The 24,581-nt window shown below is 41.5% G+C and overlaps 2 protein-coding genes and 1 pseudogene across 2 annotated transcripts in view; all 3 read right to left on the bottom strand.

The window, feature by feature from the left end:
• The window catches only part of LOC135546300 (ubiquitin-associated and SH3 domain-containing protein B-like), a 40,719-nt gene extending 39,442 nt beyond the window's left edge, over positions 1-1,277 (bottom strand). Inside the window, exon 1 of the mRNA XM_064974630.1 lies at positions 1,028-1,277. Coding sequence (XP_064830702.1) covers positions 1,028-1,155 — 128 coding nt within the window. The 5' untranslated portion in view covers positions 1,156-1,277. The remainder of the gene's footprint in view (positions 1-1,027) is intronic.
• Positions 1,278-1,629: 352 nt separating this feature from the next.
• gkup (glucuronokinase with putative uridyl pyrophosphorylase) lies at positions 1,630-14,286 on the bottom strand. The gene is given in 23 exon segments (XM_064974629.1): positions 1,630-1,980; positions 2,207-2,278; positions 2,380-2,443; positions 2,743-2,811; positions 4,210-4,267; positions 4,486-4,599; positions 7,423-7,483; positions 7,624-7,716; positions 7,809-7,866; positions 8,102-8,118; positions 8,396-8,456; positions 8,610-8,678; positions 8,768-8,847; positions 8,982-9,087; positions 9,218-9,309; positions 9,540-9,617; positions 9,901-10,057; positions 10,202-10,310; positions 10,427-10,490; positions 10,594-10,747; positions 10,938-10,982; positions 12,490-12,596; positions 14,074-14,286. Coding segments are annotated over 23 exon segments (1,884 nt in total). The 5' UTR covers positions 14,131-14,286; the 3' UTR covers positions 1,630-1,881.
• Positions 14,287-15,173: 887 nt separating this feature from the next.
• LOC135546298 (upstream stimulatory factor 1-like) lies at positions 15,174-21,386 on the bottom strand (annotated as a pseudogene).
• Positions 21,387-24,581: the final 3,195 nt, after the last annotated feature.

Here is a 24,581-nt window from a genome sequence, read left to right as displayed (position 1 = left end):
ACATAGACTATATGACCCAACATATGTGAATACCTGCTAATTGAACATCTCTTTCCAAAGTCATGTGCATTAATATGGAGTTGGTCCCCCTTTGCTGCTATAACAGCTTCCAGTTCAATGGCGACGAGATTTACACCATTCCAGCCAACACTTGGCAATGTCCATGGTGATCTTAGGCTTGTGTGTGGCTGCTCAGTCATGGAAACCCCTTTCATGACATTCCAGACAAACAGTTATTGTGCTGAAGTTGCTTCCAGAGGCAGTTTGGAACTCAGTAGTGAGTGATGCAACCGAGGTCAGACGATTTGTACGAGCTATGCGCTTCAGGACTCAGCAGTCCTGTTCTGTAAGCTTGTGTGGCCTACCACTTCTCGCCTGTTGCTCCTAGACGTGTCCACTTCACAATAACAGCACATACATTTGACCGGGGCAGCTCTAGCAGGGCAGAAATTTGAGAACTGACTTGTTGGAAAGGTGGCATCCTACGACAGTGCCACGTCAGTAAGGCCATTCTACTGCCAGTGTTTGTCTATGGAGATTGCATGGTTGTGTGCTCAGCAACGGGGTGGCTGAAATAGCCGAATCGACTAATTTGAAAGGGTGTCCACATATTTTTGTATATATAGTTTATCATACGAAGTGCAATTCGTAACACATCATACAAAATGGATCAACAAATTAATACCATACCAAACGCAACATATCATACTAATTTGAGTGTCCAGGATTTTCGTTTACTATGTTATGCCTACCCATTACCCCTGAGTCCATATTGTGTGAGAGTTTCTGGTAATGAGGAAAAGTAGGACGCTGCCAACCAATTGCACATGGTGAGAAAGAATATGGGGATCAATACATTGCCTTATAGGTGAAATACGACAGCGCGTCAGAAAACATTGCATTTTTAACCAAATATAAATTGTAATTTTAACAAATGCCAAACTGTACCCAAAGCGCTAGTGTCCACCTCTACGAGTGACTCTGATAAAGTGTCAGTGGAGCGTGTTATACACAGTAGCCTACTTACGCCCTGGCTTTGGGGAAACCCATCGATAAGAGGACGTCCAAATTCGATCCATATTTCACAGTGCCAGGTACTTTCGGCCGAAGTCTTCGCGGGATGATTTTGCTGTAGAGATCCTCTTTTGCAGCCATGATTCAGGATTACATTGGTTTTCAGATCCAGTCTACGGTACTGTAGCGAGCGGTGGAGAAAGATAACTAATAGACGACAACCGATTATTATTGTGAGCAGTGTGGTCGCGGGCGCTCCCTCCTCCCCGCCCCCAGAAACTCACAAATGATGTCTGCTGCCTCGTTTTGTGTATAAAAAGCAGTTACGTGCAGAGTGCACAGGGTCTATTCTGAATTTTCGCCTGTACTCTGGCAGCGACCCAAGGAGTGTCCTAATTACAGTAGCCTAATAACACTTGGCAGAGTGGATTAATAATAGCCCATTCAGTATAGCTTTGATGTTTACATTGCGTCCTCAAAACGTTAGGTTACGTTTGATTAAAAAAATAAAGGGAATTTTAGATCAAGTGAGCAATATGTAATACAGAGTAACGTTAGACACAGCCTAATGTGGTAGATTCAAGAAATAACTCAAATTAGGCTACTCACACTGCATTTGCATAATAAATTAATAAACCATATTTATTCAATGTTCATAAAAATACAAATGTGTTCAATTTATAAAATTACTCAAGCCAGGGCACATACTCAAACCAAGGCACAACGGTCTCATCATAATCCATTCATACAGGAAATCATGGGCTACAAATTTGCCCACATGAACAGAAATATATGTTGTGTCATCTTAGCTACAGATATTTTTACACTTGATTGATTATTAAGATGCCTATTATAGATCATTTAAAATCAGTCTTGGATGTTGGTTCCAATGGTACCAGATGGGTTATATGGCACAATCACACAGAACACACAGCCAGCCTCTTGGAACGCTCTCCTCATCTCCACCTAGTGTCAAAGCAAAGACAAGCACACCCGTTTTAGCCCTAATCCTAGGAAGCTGCGGTGTATCAAGTCGAGTTATATAACATAGTTGCAGTTGATAGCTTGAGCATCAATTAACCATTTGTACACGACTATCAAAATAAAGTGACCAAAGTATGAAACACAATCTCTCTTCCAATGATTCCAGAGCATACAGTATACATTGCTGTTTATGATGTGAAAGTCTTACCAGTCTTACTTGGTCCAGACACAAGCCCACTACAGCACCACCACTGCCAGGTAGTTTCGCAGCTGAGCCAAACTGCATTGGCAAGTAAACACACCGAACGATAAACAAAAACTACAAAGAAACATCATAGGAAAAGATGAGATAATCTTGGAAATTTTAACTCTATACTTTACCTGTCTTGCCAGTTGCACCATCTTGAGATTGCCTGGTCCCAAACAGTCTTCTGTGTACACAGACCTACAGGACAGAGATCGTTCCAGTATTAGTGGTTTCCTGTGTGAACAATGAGGTGCACTTACTGTACATCTTACTACGTAAAATCATGCTGTTCGGTGATGAGAATTAACTCTTTAGGGCCAAGAGTTTTTGCTGATCAAGTCATGTGGGTCAGGAAAATCTTCTGGCCCTATATGATAGTTGCTGATCATGTTTTATCTTTCCAAGGTCACATATTTAAAAGCCCAACAACTTCATGGGGGCAAAGAGATTTAACTTCCTCAAACCAATGACAGACTCAAAAGGATGTCACGCTATACCGTCGCAGTGCAAAGTTCTCATCCATCAACTGTGCCAGCCTGCTCCAGTCCATTCCCTGCAGTGCAACCCTGTGGAGGACAAGAGAACCCAACCGTTTCATTACCAGGTAATGCTCACTTAAAGATGCACTCTTAAATGTTTATATCATTTCAGCCAGTAGTTTTGAGTGGTGCTTACGAGCCAAAAGTGGTGCCCGTTTTTGCGTAACTAAGTCATCAAATTTTGTACTACATCATCCATTTCGTATGATATGTTGATATGTTACGTCCTGCAAATAAATAAAAGTTTTACATGTTACGAATTTGTTGTGCTTAAGATCCTAGATGGCATGATTAAGCCATATCAAAGAGACACGCAATAACTTTGTGGGGGGAGTATGTAGACAGAGGTTAGATGGGCAGACCAGCACCGGAGGGCTGCTGGTTCAAATCCCATGACTACCATCCACTGGTGTTGTGCCTTTGCTAACGCACCAGGGGAACTACTGCCACTGATCCTGTGAGCCTCCAAACATCTTACACAAACCTGGCTTGATCTGTGAGCCTCCAAACATCTTACACAAACCTGGCTTGATCTGTGAGCCTCCAAACATCTTACACAAACCTGGCTTGATCTGTGAGCCTCCAAACATCTTACACAAACCTGGCTTGATCTGTGAGCCTCCAAACATCTTACACAAACCTGGCTTGATCTGTGAGCCTCCAAACATCTTACACAAACCTGGCTTGATCTGTGAGCCTCCAAACATCTTACACAAACCTGGCTTGATCTGTGAGCCTCCAAACATCTTACACAAACAAACTGGCTTGATCTGTGAGCCTCCAAACATCTTACACAAACCTGGCTTGATCTGTGAGCCTCCAAACATCTTACACAAACCTGGCTTGATCTGTGAGCCTCCAAACATCTTACACAAACCTGGCTTGATCTGTGAGCCTCCAAACATCTTACACAAACCTGGCTTGATCTGTGAGCCTCCAAACATCTTACACAAACCTGGCTTGATCTGTGAGCCTCCAAACATCTTACACAAACCTGGCTTGATCTGTGAGCCTCCAAACATCTTACACAAACCTGGCTTGATCTGTGAGCCTCCAAACATCTTACACAAACCTGGCTTGATCCTGTGAGCCTCCAAACATCTTACACAAACCTGGCTTGATCCTGTGAGCCTCCAAACATCTTACACAAACCTGGCTTGATCTGTGAGCCTCCAAACATCTTACACAAACCTGGCTTGATCTGTGAGCCTCCAAACATCTTACATAAACCTGGCTTGATCTGTGAGCCTCCAAACATCTTACACAAACCTGGCTTGATCTGTGAGCCTCCAAACATCTTACACAAACCTGGCTTGATCTGTGAGCCTCCAAACATCTTACACAAACCTGGCTTGATCTGTGAGCCTCCAAACATCTTACACAAACCTGGCTTGATCTGTGAGCCTCCAAACATCTTACACAAACCTGGCTTGATCTGTGAGCCCCGCAAAAGACTTCATGGCATCAACCACTTCAGCTTCTCCTGAGAAAAATGAGGTGAACAGAAGGACTAAATACAGATAGAGAACAAAGGTATCCATTTTTATTATCATCTGATTCCTCTAGCCTACAGTTTAAAATCTATGAAGTGATAATTCCGTCAATACAGGAAGTAAACTGAAATCACAAATGGAATTGACCCCGACCTTGGTGAACATTGCTGCCTGCCAACCGAGCTTACAGTGTGTGTGTGTGTCTTACCATTGAGCCAGCGCTGTCTGACGTTGCTGTGAATCCGACCAGAGTCACTGGGATCACTCAGATAAGCTAACCAGAACGGTGGCAAGCTGCTCATGTCCATGGGAATGTAATCCCCTGTGTACAGTCAACACACAAACATCAACATGTAAAAGGTTCATTGTAAACTCAGTTTCATAATGTATACATAAACGTTCAGCTCTAGATATATGTAAGAGGATGCACACAAAGATATGCACAGGTGCCTTAAACTCGCATGCAGCAAAACTCCCATACCCCTAAAGAATGAATTACCTTTCAAAAATCATCATCATTAATCATTAATTAATCAATCATTAGGCCGCAGATGTGTCAAACTCATTCCACGGAGGGCCGAATATCAGCGGGTTTTCGCTCCACCCTTGTACTTGACTGATGAATTAAGGTCTTAATTGAAAGGAAAAACCAAACACCTCAGTGGAATGAGTTTGACATCCCTGCAGGGGTTCACAGTTGTTAAGCATTGATTGGTAACTGTTTTCCTAATTTGACACCCCGAAATTAGAGGCCATGAGTAACTTGATCAAAAATAATAGTATCGATTGGCCTATAGGTGGCACTATTATAAGCAGTCTCAATTTAACCCTAACGTCTGTTGCCGGTTTGACCTAGAGACTTGAATCTTTGTATGTAGGTGTCTTTCCTCATGTTGAACAAATTTGCCTCAAGGACCCATATGGTCCAGCATAATACATTTTCCTCCATCTTGTAAATTTGAGAAAATATTTAAAAGAACTTCCTCTCATGAACCAAATTTAGTATGTATGTCCATGGTACATTTCTTAAAATATAAGGGATTAGATAAGAGATAGCTGAGTTATTGATAAATCATGAAATCTGATTTTACGTGTTCATTTAAATCCTTTGTAAATCCACTCCACAAACTATTACCACTTATTTTACTTTGTAACGCTAATGCTTAAATTCATAATAAAACATCTTCTCATTGACTAAATGTCAGATTCACTCCAAATCTGGTCTTTGGACTTGTAACAATAGTCCATAAAGATTTTGAGAAATGACGTTGATGCATTCAAAGATGGCAACACTATAACAGTGGAAGCATATTAGCACATATGCTAATGTGCTACAATATGTAAAAGAAATACTTCAAAAATCTTCTTCTCATGAACCATAGGACCAAATGACACCAAATGTGGAATGAAGGTCTTAACTAGTTTGAGAAAAGCTACAAAAGATGGCTGAGCTATTGACAAATCAAAAATCTGATTTCATGCGTCCACTTAAACTACTGTAAATCAACACCACAGTGGCCCATCAACTTGAAATGCGCTGTCGCTATTATGGATGTCCCTAAGATGAACCACACTGAATTTGGTATTGATATCTCATTATATCAGTCTTACATGGTTTTGAGAAAAGAAAATTGCATTCAAATATGGTATCTATAGATTTGTGTTAGCACATATGCTAATGCTATAAAATACTTCATAAATCTTCTCATGAACCATATGTCAGATTGACTCATATAGACTCAATGAATTAGCCTCTAATTAATCTGAGAATGATTAGTTGCTGCATTCAAAGTTGGCCATGCCACACCACTAGATGGCAGCATATCACACCAGGGCTATAAGAACTGAACCGATGGACATGGGGCCATGACATTTGGTATGCAAATGTTATGTATATGTCCTTAGAAGCTGTGTGAATATGAAGTCACTGCAACCTTAGATGGATGCACAAGACCTGTTGGTGGCACTAAAGATGGCATTGGCACCTGTGGCACCAGAAGATACTAAAACAATAACTATTGATCAAGTGGACTTTGTCTCATGCAAATTAACGTTAGATTTGAATTATGCAGACAAACAATGTGAAATATCATGATTAGTACATCTGTATAATCACATATTGTTGCCCTAGTATGTGGTGTGAACGTAGTGAAAAGTGGATCTTTTATTTTGGAAAATAAGAAACTGGAAGTCACGCGTAGTGAGCGTATACACGAAGTGTACAAACATTAGGAACACCTTCCTAATATTGAGCTGCACATTCCACTTTTGCTCTCAAAACAGACTCAATTCGTCGGGGCATGGACTTTACAAGGTGTCGAAAGCTTTCCACAGGGATGCTGGCCCATGTTGACTCCACTGCTTCCCACAGTTGTGTCAAGTTGGCTGGATGACCTTTGGGTGGTGGACCATTCTTGATAAATATGGGAAACTGTTGAGCGTGAAGAACTCAGCAGCGTTGCAGTTCTCATCACAAACCGGTGTGCCTGGCACCTACTACCGTACCCCATTCAAAGGCACTTAAATATTTTGTCTTGCCCTTTCACCCTCTGAATGGCACATGTACACAATCCATTTCCCAATTGTCTCAAGGCTTAAAAATCCTTATTTAACCGGTCTCCTCCCCTTTATCTACACTGATTGAAGTGGATTTCACAAGTGACATCAATAATGGATCATAGCTTTCGCCTGGATTCACCTAGTCAGTCTATACCATGGAAAAAGCATATGTTCTTACGGTTTTGTACACTCAGTGTATATAGTATATATTTATAAATATTCATATATACAGTAAACTCAATACATTTAAGTATGACCACCTGCTGCATTCCAACATACAGCACTAGACTTAACTTCACTTGCGTCCTCCTTGTAGTACTGAGAGATAAACATGGTAATGCTTTCACTGATTGCACATAAAGGAAGATAGTTCCTACAGGATAGAGTGCTTGCTTTGTTATGCGACTGATCTTATGTCATTTCTGACATCCTGTGAGCCCTGTCTGTGAACCCTGTTCATTGCTGCTCACTGCTGTATTCACCATTATTATTAGCGTTAATATACTGGCGGTCCTTATTATGTATAGGAGTTCCTAAAATGTGTTTATGTGCCATAACAGCTATTGAGACTGCACATTTCAAATACCATAGCCCTGTTCATCCATCAGTTGTTTGCTAAAGTCCATGTAGACCAAGCCCTCATAGACCTGCAATGAAAAGAAGGACATTTGTCAGAAAAAAACTCTTTACAGTAACCAGGCCTGGGAAGTACAGTCCAGCTCGGCTTGGCTCAGCTCGGCTCAGCTCAGTAGTGTGAAAAGGGGAGTGTTGTCTTTTCATTGCTGACCTGCACAACTCTGTCCTGAAGACCTGCAGTGATGAAGAGTTCATCCGTCTCGACGTTGAGGATGAAGTTGGCCCTGGTGGGTTTGGGAAGGTCCTAGGGCAAACAGAACAAAACAACTTAAACACAAGTTGATCATTTGGCGCATGAATAGAGTGAACTCCAGCGTAACATGTTCCTCTTCTTACACTTTCTGTGATGTTGTAGAATTTCATCAGACACTTCAGAGTGGCAGACACTATTGCACTGTTAGAGAAGAGAACGTTATAAAATTAGATAAATAAACAGAAATGTAATTATGAAAAAAGGGAGTTTGAGCTAGAAAAGATGACAAGACCAAAAAAGGCAAAAACATATAAGTATATGACTTAGAGGAAATATTGATTAGTATGTGGTTTATATGACTCAGAGGAAATATTGATTAGTATGTGGTTAACCTATAAATATGGAAGAAAATAACAGTTCACCAGGCAGCACTTACCTACTTCCAGCCAGGCCCTTCAACAAAGCAGAAAGGGGGGAAATAATAATTCCATCAGTCACTAACATTATCACTAGCCTTTTGACCTAACATAATTGAAAACAGCATATACAGATACATACAGATCTCTCACGGACTTTCTCAGGATACACTGTCATGAACTAGGCTCATGAGACATTTATAAGTGATATTCTTCAAGAATGAATGGGTATCATTAATTCAAATGAACAAAAACACCTACTAAATATCACAGAGTGAGCCTTTAAATATAGAGACTGTAGTGTAGACACTTACCACCTGGCGAGGAATGTTGGTATCATACTTGAGAGTGAAGTTCTGCTTTGTCAAAGCGATACTGCCAAAGAAAGCGTGCAGGGGACTCAAATGAGCATTAACCATGTCAGAATAAGAATGTTCAGCTGTACCCCCCCCCCCACCCCCACACACATCAGAGTTATTGAATACTCTGCATTTGCTGTTACTGGCTCCAATGACATTTTCTTCTCACCCTTGTTTTGAGCAGAATTGGTAAAACTTCTTACAGGTAGCCTGGAGTAACCGCAGACCTCCCAAGTACCTGTAGATCAAAACAATATCAATACGGTTTGGGAATTCATCATGCAAACATCCTGCATGCATGTGTGGCATTGGGGCTTTTACACTGACCCCTCCTTACGGCTGATACAGTACAGATCCTGCAAGCTTCCAAATTCAGTCGGATCATTGAGCGGATGAGGCAGAAGAACCTGAAGAAAACAGAGCAAATATATCAATCATACTATCTTTATGGTTGAATACATTAACATTTGATCAGAGATGACACTACGCATGTTGTATTGTCCTGTCGTGTATATTATCTGGAGTAAAGCCTGACTGTTACCAGGGCCTGGCTCTCCATGAGTGTGACCTCAGCCCAGAAGTTGGAGATAGTCATGGCGATCGTTTTTCCATTGAAGCCGTCAGAAGGATTCCCCATCAGCCCAACTCTATGAGGACGTGAAAGATGATGTTAGCTCACATTCACTGAAATTACATATCCCTGAAGATAGTCCAAAAGGTGAGAGAACAACCCATCAATACTATTTTTCATAAAGTCTTTGTAGCGGTGCAATCTACCTTGCGTATGAGCGGCATGTTATGGGTTTGGCAGGGCATTGCTGTTGCTGGGCAGAATAGTGGGCAAGCCACTTGGTGTAGTCTGACAGCCCCTGTGATATCCAGAAGATAAATACATATCGTCAATATACATCATCATCAAATTACTCATTCCAATCGAGCTGATAATCTAAATGATTGCCAATCTATTCACATGCTCTCCAGGGGAGAGTTTACATATCTCGTGTCATAACAATTTGACCTGAAACTTACACAATAGTGACAATTAGAATATTCTGTTAATCAACAGTAGTCTGTATGGATGGGGAAAAAATCAACCCACCACTTGTCCAATGAGCTGGAACCCTGTGGGCAGTTTCATGCCAAACACAGGTAACTTCTCCTCATTGATGATCCACTCCTGGGTGAAAAGACAAACAGTGAGTCTCGTGACGCAAGTGTTAGTTGCTAACCAATTTGATAGATAGTACTAGCGATACTGAAATAAAACTGGATTGACCCCAACCCTGGATCAATTCAGAAAGTGAATTGAAATTCAAATCATGACTAGAAAATCCTCATATAAAGCAACAGACAATTTTCAACTAATTAATTGAATTTCAATTCACTTCCGGGAAGACACTGAATTGAAAACTGAACTGAGCCCAAACCCAAAGATTCCCATGTTCACAGTCCTTACTGACCCAGAACCTGCCGAAGGTCCTGTCTTGAGCTTGGGGCTGCAGGGTGAGGAAATCCGAGAGGTAAGGCAGTGTGGCTTTGCGAAGGCAGTAGAACACCACACTGGCCAGACGCAATGCTGTCACTCCCTCCTGTGGTTTCTCGAGGAAGCGAGATATCCTAAAATACACAGAGATACCCAGTCTTTTAGACTTTTCTGTTGGTGGCAAATCACCCATTCAGTGATCAAACGAGAGTACTGTTATCAACAATATACTGGCATCAAGATAAGTTCAGCCAAAGATTATGTTTCTTGTTGCCTACCTGTGGGTCTCAGGGCATACCTCCACTATACCCCTGGAGCTGCTCTTCTCTCCCTCCTCTAGCTCATAGTATATGGCCAACTCTCCAGGCTAAGTCAAATACAGAGATACTAACATGTAAACAAGGCCAAAAACCTACTCTGCTATGAGCGTGGTTCAGTTTCTCAGAGGTGAGGTATATGATGTTTTTCACCAGAAGGAGCACATATGTTATCTTACCTTGGACCTGAAAAGCGGAGAACCTGAGCAATATCAAAGTTCTGGTCTGCACAGAGCATATCCCCTGCAATCTGTCCACAAACATGTTGTTTGAAAAATAATCCCCACACAATGGAACATTTCAATCCACACAATTAAGAAATTATAAAATGACATCTAGGATCAGTGCCGTACCACCATGATATCGTCTTGCAACTTGCGGCTGCGGATGGCGAGCTCCAGGTCAGCCACTGCTCCTAGCCGGCCCTCAAGGGTTGTACTGCCGTCGTTCACTACATTCTCCACAGGGAAGTCATTGGCCGTTGCCCAGCGCTCATAGTGCTTATACCTGCAATGGGAGACAAAAAGGGGAACAGCTAAGCAGTAACTGGTAGATAATCAATCATTTCCAGCTCATAGGACAACATTTCCCAATTCAATTGGCTTAAATGTAAATACATGGGAGGCAGGTTCAGTTCAGTCTGCTATGATGAAATACAGCAAGTGTCAACACTTTCACCACATGTTACTGTACTTACTTGTCTGCGTTTGTGACCAGATAGACCTCACTGAACAACTGCCGCCTGGAGAGAAATACATAAATACAGTGCATTTGGAATGTACTCAGACCCCTTGACTTTTTCCATATTTTGTTACGTTACAGCCTTATTCTAAAATTAATTAAATTGGGGGGGGGGGGGGGGGGGGGGGTCTCCCTCAATCTACACATGAGATAGCCTATAATGACAAAGCAAAAAATGTTTTTTTAGAAATGTTTGCTAATTTATATTAAAAAAATATATATATTACATTTAAATAAGAATTCAGACCCTTTACTCAGTACTTTGTTGAAGCACCTTTGGCAGCAATTACAGCCTCGATGCTTCATGGGTATGACGCTACAAGCTTGGCACACCTGTATTTGGGGAGTTCCTCCCATTCTTCTCTGCAGAGCCTCTCGAGCTATGTCAGGTTGGATGGGGAGCATTCCTGCACAGCTAGTTTCAGGTCTTTCCAGAGACGTTTGATCGGGTTCAAGTCCAAGCTCTGGCTGGGCCACTCAAGGAAATTCAGAGACTTGTCCCGAAGCAACACCTGCATTGTCTTGGCTGTGTGCTTAGGGTTGTTGTTCTGTTGGAAGGTGCACCTTCACCCTAATCTGAGGTCCTGAGCACTCTGGAGCAGGTTTTCATCAAGGATCTCTCTGTACAATGCTCCATTCATCTTTGCCTCAATCCTGACTAGTCTCCCAATCCCTGCCGCTGAAAAACATCCCCACAGCATGATTCTGCTACCACTATGTTTCACCGTTGGGATGGTGCCAGGTTTCCTCCAGACGTGATGCTTGCTTTCTTTCTCATGGTCTGAGAGCCTTTAGCCAAACTCCAAGAGGGCTGTCATGTGCCTTTTACTGAGGAGTGGCTTCCGTCTGGCCACTCTACCATAACGGCCTGATTGGCGGAATGCTGCAGAGATGGTTGTCCTTCTGGAAGGTTCTCCCATCTCCACAGAGGAACTCTAGAGCTCTGTCAAAGTGACCATTGGGTTCTTGGATACCTCCCTGACCAAGGCCCTTCTCCCCTGATTGCTCAGTTTGGCCGCGCGGCTACCTCTTGGAAGTCTTGGTGGTTCCAAACTTCTTCCATTTAAGAATGGTGGAGGCCACTGTGTTCTGGGGACCTGCATAAGTGTTTTGGTACCCTTCCCCAGATCTGTGCCTCGACACAATCCTGTCTCGGAGCTCTACGGACAATTCCTCCAACCTCATGACTTGTTTTTTTCTCTGACATGCACTGTAAACTGTGCCAGGCGTATATAGGCAGGTATGTCCAATCAATTGAATTTACCACAGGTATACTACGATCCTATACTACGAAACATCTCAAGGATTTTTCATTTTAGAATAAGGCTGTAACATAACAAAACGTGGAAAAGGTCAAAGGGTCTGAATACTTTCTGAAGGCACAATATTCCAAAGTTAAAGGGATTTAATAATGCAATTATGTCAACTGGGACTGAGTATAAGACATGTTGTACAGCAAAAAACTGTAAAGGGCAGTCCACAGTCATTACATTTGACTGATTACTCACGTGTTCACCGTTTCCCACCAGAAGTCCAGAATTTTCTTTCCTCCTATCCCAGGCAACAATGCCTTTGGCACCCCAGTCAGCTGTCCATACAAACCAGTGGCATCATTCTAGAGAAATTACAAATAAGGAGTGATGGGATGTGGGTTTGGAAGTTGTTACACACCGTAGAACTTTATTTACTCCTCTTAAAATAATATTCTCCAAAGGATGTTGATACTTGGACATAATTCAGCAGGCCTATAGCATAGTGACCAGTTATCACTCTCTCCCTCACTCACACACAGCTCAGCCTGCCCTACAGTCATACAGGTGAATAGGGACAAAGAGACGTACAGTACATTCAGAAAGTATTCAGACCCGTTCCCTTTTTCCACATTGTGTTATGTTACAGCCTTAAATGGATTAAATATTTTTTTCCCCTCATCAATCTACACACAATACCGCATAATGACAAAACAAAAACTTTTTTTTTTTTTTACCTTTTTGCAAAAAAAAAAAAAAATAAAATAAATACCTTAAGTATTCAGACCCTTTGCTGTGAGATTCAAAATTGAGCTTAAGATGTTTCTACAATTTGATTGGAGTCCACCTGTGGTCAATTCAATTGATTAGACATGATTTGGAGAGGCACACACCTGTCTATATAAGGTCCCAAAGTTGACAGTGCATGTCAGAGCAAAAACCATGCCATGAGGTCGAAGGAATTATCCGTAGAGCTCTGACACGATTGTGTCGAGAAAGATCTAGGGAAGAGTACCAAAACATTTCTGCAGCATTGAAGGTCCTGAAGAACACAGTGGCCTCCATAATTCCTAAATGGAAGAAGTTTGGAACCACCAAGACTCTTCCTAGCGCCGGTCGCCCGGCCAACTGAGCAATCGGGAGAGAAGGGTCTTGGTCAGGGAGGTGACCAAAAACCCGATGGTCACTCTGACAGAGCTTCAGAGTTCCTCTGTGGAGATGGGAAAACCTTCCAGAAGGACAACCATCTCTGCAGCTCTCCACCAATGAGGCCTTTATGGCAGTGGCCAGAAGTAAGCCACTCCTCAGTAAAAGGTACGAGACTAGTCAGGATCGAGGGAAAGATGAATGGAGCAAAGTACAGAGAGATCCTTGATGAAAACCTGCTCCAGAGCGCTCAGGAACTCAGACCTTCGATATATTTGCAAATTTCAACAACAAAAAATGTGCGCTTTGTGTTTAATGGGGTATTGTGTGTAAATTGTTTTTTTTTCCCCTCACCAATGTAATCCATTTTGAAATAAGGCTGAAACGTTACCAAATGTGGAAAAAGTCAATGGGTCTGAAAACGTTCTGAATGCACTGTATGTAAACACGCCAAGACTGACTGAACGTTGTGTCATTGAACATCCCTTTTTCTTCCTGAAAAAACGTTCTGTTCGAAACGACATCTTTCAATTATTTTGGTAGTTAGCCTACCTTGTTCAGCGGTAAGTCTGATTTTTGTATTATTTAAGTGCAGTGTGTTTTTGTGTGCATTGACCTGGTTGTGTTGTGAAATTAACCATGTACTTTATAACGACCTCTGCACCCAAACCTCGTCTGCTTACATAAACAACTTACCTTTATCTGAGTTTCTAGAACAGTGCCGTGACCAGCTACCAATAAAATGCAGATCATTTTCTTGGCCCTTGTCTTATTCGCGTGTAAACGACATCAAATGGCTTGGTTTATGCGATTCGGTACAATAAATAGTAAAATCGTTTACCATACAATTTCACGTTGAACTGTGACGACAGGACTGCTACACTGTAGTCTCATTCTTAAAGCGCCAGTGTCTCCGAAAGAGGACCCACTGCCGGCGAGATCACATAAATTGCATGCACTCAGGAAACAGTAAAACCATTGGAAATATAGTTATTACATCCATCTTACTCGTAAATTTGTTTTATACAAATTTCTAATGACAATCATACATTATGTAATAGGTTAGCCAATGATTAAATGAACACTCTGAATGATACCACTCATGTTCTTAGTAGATTCAACCACCTGAGCCACTGCCTGTTCACCCCGCAATCATCCAGAAGGCGAGGTCAGTAGAGGTGCATCAAAGCTGGGACCGAGACTGGAAAACAGTTTCTATCTCAAGGCCATCACTGTTAAATAGTCATCACCAGCACATTAGAGGCTGCTGCCTATAGGCATAGACTAGGAATCACTGGCCTCTATAAGGAATGGAACACTAGTCACTTTAATAATGTTTACATATGTATTATACTGTATTCTATCTTATTCTATGGTATCTTTTGTCACTTAATGTTTACATAACTGACATTACTCATCTCATGTGTATATACTGTTTTCTATACTATTCTACAGTATCTCATTCACTTAATAATGCTTACATAACTCATATCATATGTACTGTTTTTTGCTATACTATTCTACTGTATCTTAGTCTGCTCCGCTCTGAAATCGCTCATCCATATGCATAGTCTTAATTCATTCCTACTTATATTTGTGTGTGTGTATGTTGTGTATTTTGTTAGATATTACTGCACTGTCAGAGCTAGAAGCACAAGCATTTCTCTACACCCGCAATAACATCTGCTAATCATGTGTATGTGACAATAAAATTGGATTTGATTCAATAAGTAAACTGAATAGAAAGCTCTCAATCCCATGAAGTCTTTCCACTCAAATATGAAGTTCCATTATAATTTATCAATACAAAGATCCTTTATTACAATATATATCATTATAATACATTTCCCGCTGACAAGTTTAGAAAAAACAAAGTTCCGAGTCATTTCTGCAAGTGGGGACATCTGATACTCTAGATGTGTCAAATGTAAAATGTATTTTGAAACCTATACTAAGAGTTAGTATATATACCTGATACAATGAAGCGCAATTGTGTCAAAAAGGTAAAAAAGCTAAACAAGTATGTATATAACAGCTGAAGAGCTGCGGGAAAAATATTTACAAGAGCTAACATGGTTTTCTTTACTTAGGTCATTAAATGGCCACATTTTACATATCTTGCAAACTCCTTCAGACTGATTTTGTAGTGAAGTTTTTGTAGTGAGAATTTTCTTTTAGTTTGAGGTCAAAAGTTCCATCCCTTCACTGAGATATTCTCCCCCGACTACCCTTGCTGCTCCTCACTGAGTGTCTGCGTTTGCTGCTCCTACAATGCCATTCTGTCGCAGCTGATTCCTCAGAACCTGGTTCTTGGATTTCCAGTCTTCTACCTGTGCAAAATTAGATGGGAAAAGCAGCTCAAACAAAACCTATTATTACATCTGATGCATTGATTTTCGTAAAAAGCTGTTGGTATTTTGGTTTGATATTTTGTTTGCAAGTTACATTTTCAGCATGTTTGAGGGGTACAGTTTGAGCACGACGAGGTGCAAAACCCCTAACCTCGATTGCTTTATAAGTAGTTAATAAGTTGTTGTTTGGATGCGAGGTGATTTGTACAGTCGTGGCAAAAAGTTTAGAGAATAACACAAAGTCTGCTGCTTCAGTGTCTTTAGATATTTTTGTCAGATGTTACTATGGAATACTGAAGTAAAATTACAAGCATTTCATAAGTGTCAAAGGCTTTTATTGACAATTACATGAAGTTGATGCAAAGAGTCAATATTTGTAGTGTTGACCCTTTTTTTTCAAGACCTCTGCAATCCGCCCTGGCATGCTGTCTATTAACTTCTGGGCCACATCCTGACTGATGGCAGCCCATTCTTGCATAATCAATGCTTGGAGTTTGTCAGAATTTGTGGGTTTTTGTTTGTCCGCCCGCCTCTTGAGGATTGACCACAAGTTCTCTATGGGATTAAGGTCTGGGGAGTTTCCTGGCCATGGACCCCAAATATCGATGATTTGTTCCCTGAGCCACTTCGTTATCACTTTTGCCTTATGGCAAGGTGCTCCATCATACTGGAAAAGGCATTGTTTGTCACCAAACTGTTCCTGAATGGTTGGGAGAAGTTGCTCTCGGAGGATGTGTTGGTACCATTCTTTATTCATGGCTGTGTTCTAAGGCAAAATTGTGAGTGAGCCCACTCCCTTGGCTGAGAAGCAACACCACACATGAATGGCCTCAGGATGCTTTACTGTTGGCATGACACAGGACTGACGGTAGCGCTCACCTTGTCTTCTCCGGACAAGCTTATTTCCGGATGCCCTAAACAATCGGAGGGGGGATTCATCAGAGAAAATGACTCAGCAGTCCAATCCCTGTACCTTTTGCAGAATATCAGTCTGTCCCTGATGTTTTTCCTGGAGAGAAGTGGCTTCTTTGCTGCCCTTCTTGACACCAGGCCATCCTCCAAAAGTCTTTGCCTCACTGTGCGTGCAGATGCACTCACACCTGCCTGCTGCCATTCTGTATCAACTTTAGGAGACAGTCCTGGCGCTTGCTGGACTTTCTTGGGCGCCCTGAAGCCTTCTTCACAAAAATTGAACCGATCTCCTTGAAGTTCTTAATGATCCGATAAATGGTTGATTTCGGTGCAATCTTACTGGCAGCATTATTCTTGCCTGTGAAGCCCTTTTGTGCAAAGCAATGATGTCGCCACATGTTTCCTTGCAGGTAACCATGATTGACAGAGGAAGAACAATGATTCCAAGCACCACCCTCCTTTTGAAGCTTCCAGTCTGTTATTCAAACTCAATCAGCATGATAGAGTGATCTCCAGCCTTGTCCTCGTGTCCTCAACACTCACACCTGTGTTAATGAGAGAATCACTGACATGATGTCAGCTGGTCCTTTTGTGGCAGGGCTGAAATGCAGTGGAAATGTTTTTGGGGGGATTCCGTTTATTTGCATGGCAAAAAGGGACTTTGCAATTAAATTGCAATTCATCTGATCACTCTTCATAACATTCTGGAGTATATGCAAATTGCCATCATACAAACTGAGGCAGAAGACTTTGTGAAAATTAATATTTGTGTCATTCTCAAAACTTTTGGCCACGACTGTAGACCAGTGATGCTGCGCAGTACGACGACGTTGTCAAATCTCAAAGAAATGTTTTCTGTGATTCTGTGTGATTGCATATACAATTAGTGTTGCAGTAAGTAGGTGAACAGGATTGATAGCACAAAAATCTCTCACTCGCTAATCCTACAGCCTGATCATCAAAATCAGAACCTATTACAACACGTGAACGATTTAAAGTTGGCTACATTTACACAGGCAGCCCAATTCGGATCTTTCCCACTTTTTGGTATTTTGACCAATTAGCTCTTTCGACAATATTGGGCAAAATATCAGCCATAGTATCTTACCTCTTGCCTCAGTAGTTGGTTGTCCATTCTGAGCCTATCCAGGTGCTTAGGTCATCCCCCAGTCTGAGGTTGTTCTGCCGAAGCTCCTGGATATAGTCACAGGCTTTGGAGAGGATCCCACCTTTACTCTGAACCAAAACACAAAGACTGTGTCACCCTCTCCCATGTAGGGCCAGGAGGTTTTTCCTGAGAATGTGTTCCGACAAGATTGAACCAAAACACAAAGACTGTGTCACCCTCTCCCATGTAGGGCCAGGATGTTTTTCCTGAGAATGTGTTCCGACAAGAAAAAAACTCTTGGTACTCCTTTTTATAGTTAAGTTTTTTCTAGTCAGGTGTCATGGTCAGGAAAAACTCCTGGCCATACCCATGAGACTTGACAGTGACCCATTTTATGGTGATACTGACCTCATTGCTGATACTGACCTGCCCTGACTTGGTAGGGTCAATGTTGCAGTCTGGGATGGTCTTTGAGAGCGTGACGATCCAGTTGTTGATCTTGTCCCTGCGTCTACGTTCAACTTGAAGACAAATGACACAATAACAAATTTGAGTAGGTAGGCAGGGCAACACATGATTCTGTGCTCATCGTAACATCCAAATCCAACTAGCATTTAAGAGACATTTCATATGAAGTATTGTATGAGTAATTTATGATCGGTGTCTAGGTCTCACCCTCGTTGTGCTGGGCTCGTCTTTTGTCATCTCTAGAAGTGCGTGGGACCTCTGATTTTCTACAAGACACAATTAGTATAGACATGAATAAACAGATATTACCTTGAAAACTTTGGCATACACAGCATACACATGCACACATCCATGTGTGCAGCTAAAACAGTAACAAGGCTAATAAAATAGCCCAACACAAAGAAACTCATGAATGGACACAGGACAGTGTGACTAACTAGTATGGTAACTGTGATGACTCTCCTGGCTTCTCCAGGAGAGCCATCACAATACCTACTGTACTGATCAAAATGGCAGCTTACACGTTGTACGGTTGTGTGCGAGGTGCAATGGACCTCTGGTTGGCTCCCGTCAGCACTTCCTGGGGGGACATCATCACATACAACTGCCCTGAAACAAAGAAGTCCCTTGCTTTTTTCAATCCAAATTAACAATATACAGTACCAGTCAAAAGGTTTGGACACACCTACTCATTCAAGGGTTTTTCTTCATTTTTACCATTTTCCACATTGTAGAATAATAGTTAAGACATCAACACTGTGAAATAACACATACGGAATCATGTAGTAACAAAAAAAGTGTTAAACAAATCAAAATATATTTTAGATTTTAGATTCTTCAAAGTAGCCACCCTTTGCTTTGATGACAGCTTTGCACACTCTTGGCATTCTCTTAACCAGCATCATGAGGTTGTCACATGGAATGCATTTAAATTAATAGGTGTGCCTTGTTAAAATTTAACTTGTGGAATTTCTTTCCTTCATGCATTTGAGCCAATCAGTGCTGTTGTGACATGGTAGGGTTCCTATTTAGTAAAATACCAAGTCCATATTATGTCCATATTTGACTGGTACTCTAACTGTATCAATATCAAATGGCATTCAAAATGGAAAGCCAATTGGAAATAAATGCCCAACCTGATGGAACATAGAAATAGGATCTATTCATTCAATATAGTAATTCTATTTCTATGTGATTGAGTCTCCATCTCCTCACCAGTGGGAGTGCTCTGACTTAGATGTGTATCAGATGCCTGCACCACGCTGGTTACCATGGTGCCTGGTGAAGCATCAGCGATGGTTGCAGGGTAGTAGGTGTAATGTGTCTCCGTGCCGTCCCCCTCCAACCCCTCGGACTGAGAGTACAAAGCCTACAGCAAGAGGACACCTTTGTCAGTTGAATAACAATCGAAACTGTATACAGTGAGTAGTAGAAGTAGAGGAATAGATTAGAGTAGATCATCTTTGCTATCCCAGATTAAAAACAATGCTATGTTTGATTTGCAGAATCTGACTTTAATCAAATACTACTAGCCTGGTGGGTAAAAGTGTTTCCCGCTGGGAGTGCCCCAAGTCCTGCTCGTATAAATTCTCACCTGGGCCACAGGCTGTGTGGCTGCAGGAAATCCAGTTAGCACACTGACCGCTGTGGCTCCATCACTTTGAGCCTCCAACTGTCCATCAGACACCTGGATTACTCTGTATGTCACCTTAAGCAAAAGAAAACACACAGGTTTGTTGAGCGAAACATTCAATCGGTCATTAGTAATGACAGAAGACTGAGCCTTAGAAAACCTTGGATGGGCATTGGCTGGGCTCAGAGCTCCAGCTCAGGGACTTCGGCTAGATCTAGTGAGCCCTGTACAGTATGCTTTTCCCAACTGTACCTGCCCAGCGGGAGGGTAGTACAGCTCCCCTACCTGCCCCCCAGCTCCCTCCGTCTTGAATAGATACTTTATTGGATGCTCTGAGGAGAAGGTGGCGGCAGACTGAATGGTGGCGATGGCAGCTGATGGGTCATCTGCTGTAGCCACTGCACCTGGTAGAGCAAAAATCAGAATACAGTCTCTATAATATCAGAAAGAAAATACCCTGGGTGTCTTGTCTTCTGATGTTTTGAGGGTCGTTATTTCCTTTCTACATGACATTACCTTCTTCAATGACATGTGCACTTTCATCCGGGTCAGGGCTTTTCTGTTGACTACATAACAAAATGAGAAGAACAATGGTAATACACAGTAACAAATATACAGTAACACACCGCTCTTTCAACTTGTGCTAGAATATGACCATCTAGCCCAACACTCAAATTTATTACAACAAATCATGTGGAAGTAGCTTTGGTTCAAATGGATTATGGTTAAATCAATGCATTGTTAGCTCACCCCTTCATTTTCACAGAGTGTCAACTGGAAAGACAAATCTCCTTCATTCACCCGGGAGCTAAACAGGCTTGAGGAAAAAGGTAAAGTTGGTAATATTTTGGGAAAAACAAACTAGGCTATAGATACCCAATCACAAACCTGAAACCTCTGATTTCCAAAAAATCTAGAAAGCATTCAAGGAACCAGCATTACAGTATGTTTGATTGGAGTGATAACAGTAATCTTTAGGCCCCTTCAGTAGTTACAGTGGATGTTGCCCCCTACAATGTAGCCGCGAGCTTGGAACCTCATTCAGCAAATAACGACTGTTACCCTGTAACTTTCCAGATCATTTCATTGCCGAAAACGTCATGCAAACAGCTGAAGCTAAATGTTAAAATTCGAAATGCCAAATCCAGACTGCTAAAGTAGTAGCAAACCAACACACATACCGATATGTAATTGTATAAATTACGAATATGTAGCAATCTGCATTATTCCAACGGTTCCTTCAAGCTGCGACGGGTCAGTTAAACAAAGCACCTTTGATATAGCTAGCTGCTACTAGCTAATGTTGTGAATTAACGTAAACTAACCTTAGCTATTCAGACAGTAATAAAGCCAGGCAAATGTCGAACATTTGGCATTTGTACAACGCTGCTTGAAACATTTAATTGCATAGAGAATACAGTATTTGTACAATAGCTGTATACAAGATCCGGATATTTCCCTTACGGTGCAATTGGCCTCTCCCCAGTTGTTTGTCAACATTGCTGGCTGTCTGCGCCATTGACTGTATGGTCTGCGCATGTGCAAAATTTTAGGTGCGATTAATTTACCTCGCCTGGCCCGCTCATTGAGAAGATTTGGCCGAGTAATACCATTCCACTGCTCCTAGGAACTGCGCCCGATAAAATGATTCAAACATATCTAGTAGCCGTCTTTACCGGGCTTCATCAACTGTGCAGATCTTGGATCAGCATTCTAACCACACCCCCGGTATAAATCAGAAGGAGACACAATATATAACCGATCTGGGACCGTGGGCAAGAAGACTACATTAAAAGTTATTTTGGCCAAAGGGGTTCACTGTTTCACAATTTTGTATAATAGACAATTATGTGAAAGTTCATCTAAATTCCCAAACAAATGACTCCTGCATGCACCGTAACTCTGTCTTGTTTTGTTGTAGTCTTTATTTTCCCACTCAAAATTATCAAAGGTTCGCTCCAGCGATGCAAAAGTGACTGGACAGCGCCCGTGGTTCAAACCCCTTTGCAGAGGTAGAGAATATTTCTGATAGAGAAAGTTTTCAAAGTAACCACTGAGCTACACCAGCGCAGTATGTTATATGGTAAATGCGTGTATTATACATAAACCGCGATGTCGTCAACATCCTGTTTCAATACATTGTACAGTGTGGAGAACAAGTTTTTGAAACACTTGATACACATGCAGATCTTGGATCAGCATTCTAACCACACCCCTGGTATAAATCAGAAGGAGACACAATATATAACCGATCCTGAATCTGGGACCATGGGCAAGTAGCCTACATTAGAAGTTTTTTGGCCAAAGGGGTTCACTGTTTCACAATTTTGTATCATAGACAATTATGTGAAAGTTAATCTAAATTCCCAAACAAATGACTCCTGCATGCACCGTAACTCTGTCTTGTTTTGTTGTAGTCTTTATTTTCCCACTCAAAATTATCAAAGGTTCAAGACAGTGATGAAAAAGTGACTGGCAAAACACTGGACAGCGGCCTTGGTTCAAACCCCTTTGCAGAGGTAAAGAACATTTCTGATAGAGAAAGTTTTCAAAGTAACCACTAAGCTACACCAGCACAGTATATTATATACTAAATGAGTGTATTATACATAAACCGTGATGTCGTCAACATCCTGTTTCAATACATTGTACAGTGTGTAGAACAAGTATTTGAAACACTTGATACACATGCAGATCTTGGATCAGCATTCTAACCACACCCCTGGTATAAATCAGAAGGAGACACAATATATAACCGATCCTGAATCTGGGACCATGGGCAAGTAGCCTACATTAGAAGTTTTTTTGGCCAAAGGGGTTCACTGTTTCACAATTTTGTATCATAGACAATTATGTGAAAGTTAATCTAAATTCCCAAACAAATGACTCCTGCATGCACCGTAACTCTGTCTTGTTTTGTTGTCGTCTTTGTTTTCCCACTCAAAATTATCAAAGGTTCGCTCCAGTGATGCAAAAGTGACTGGCAAAACACTGGACAGCGCCCGTGGTTCAAACCCCTTTGCAGAGGGAAAGAACATTTCTGATAGAGAAAGTTTTCAAAGTAACCACTGAGCTACACCAGCTCAGTATGTTATATGGTAAATGCGTGTATTATACATAAACCGCGATGTCGTCAACATCCTGTTTCAATACATTGTACAGTGTGGAGAACAAGTATTTGAAACACTTGATACACATGCAGATCTTGGATCAGCATTCTAACCACACCCCTGGTATAAATCAGAAGGAGACACAATATATAACCGATCCTGAATCTGGGACCATGGGCAAGTAGCCTACATTAGAAGTTTTTTTGGCCAAAGGGGTTCACTGTTTCACAATTTTGTATCATAGACAATTATGTGAAAGTTAATCTAAATTCCCAAACAAATGACTCCTGCATGCACCGTAACTCTGTCTTGTTTTGTTGTCGTCTTTGTTTTCCCACTCAAAATTATCAAAGGTTCGCTCCAGTGATGCAAAAGTGACTGGCAAAACACTGGACAGCGCCCGTGGTTCAAACCCCTTTGCAGAGGAAAGAACATTTCTGATAGAGAAAGTTTTCAAAGTAACCACTGAGCTACACCAGCATGGGCAGTATGTTATATGGTAAATGCGTGTTTTATACATAAACCGCGATGTCAGTCAACATCCTGTTTCAATACATTGTACAGTGTGGAGAACAAGTATTTGAAACACTTGATACACATGCAGATCTTGGATCAGCATTCTAACCACACCCCTGGTATAAATCAGAAGGAGACACAATATATAACCGATCCTGAATCTGGGACCATGGGCAAGTAGCCTACATTAGAAGTTTTTTTGGCCAAAGGGGTTCACTGTTTCACAATTTTGTATCATAGACAATTATGTGAAAGTTAATCTAAATTCCCAAACAAATGACTCCTGCATGCACCGTAACTCTGTCTTGTTTTGTTGTAGTCTTTATTTTCCCACTCAAAATTATCAAAGGTTCGCTCCAGTGATGCAAAAGTGACTGGCAAAACACTGGACAGCGCCCGTGGTTCGAACCCCTTTGCAGAGGTAAAGAACATTTCTGATAGAGAAAGTTTTCAAAGTAACCACTGAGCTACACCAGCGCAGTATGTTATATGGTAAATGCGTGTTTTATACATAAACCGCGATGTCGTCAACATCCTGTTTCAATACATTGTACAGTGTGGAGAACAAGTATTTGAAACACTTGATACACATGCAGATCTTGGATCAGCATTCTAACCACACCCCTGGTATAAATCAGAAGGAGACACAATATATAACCGATCCTGAATATTGGACCATGGGCAAGTAGCCTACATGAGAAGTTTTTTTGGCCAAAGGGGTTCACTGTTTCACAATTTTGTATCATAGACAATTATGTGAAAGTTAATCTAAATTCCCAAACAAATGACTCCTGCATGCACCGTAACTCTGTCTTGTTTTGTTGTCGTCTTTGTTTTCCCACTCAAAATTATCAAAGGTTCGCTCCAGTGACTGGCAAAACACTGGACAGCGCCCGTGGTTCGAACCCCTTTGCAGAGGGAAAGAACATTTCTGATAGAGAAAGTTTTCAAAGTAACCACTGAGCTACACCAGCTCACTATGTTATATTGTAAATGCGTGTTTTATACATAAACCGCGATGTCGTCAACATCCTGTTTCAATACATTGTACAGTGTGGAGAACAAGTATTTGAAACACTTGATACACATGCAGATCTTGGATCAGC

Source organism: Oncorhynchus masou, chromosome 9, assembly GCF_036934945.1.
Source record: "Oncorhynchus masou masou isolate Uvic2021 chromosome 9, UVic_Omas_1.1, whole genome shotgun sequence".
Taxonomy (NCBI): domain Eukaryota; kingdom Metazoa; phylum Chordata; class Actinopteri; order Salmoniformes; family Salmonidae; genus Oncorhynchus; species Oncorhynchus masou.
The sequence above is the reverse complement of the archived record's forward strand: the minus strand, read 5'-3'. Positions and strand labels throughout refer to the sequence as shown.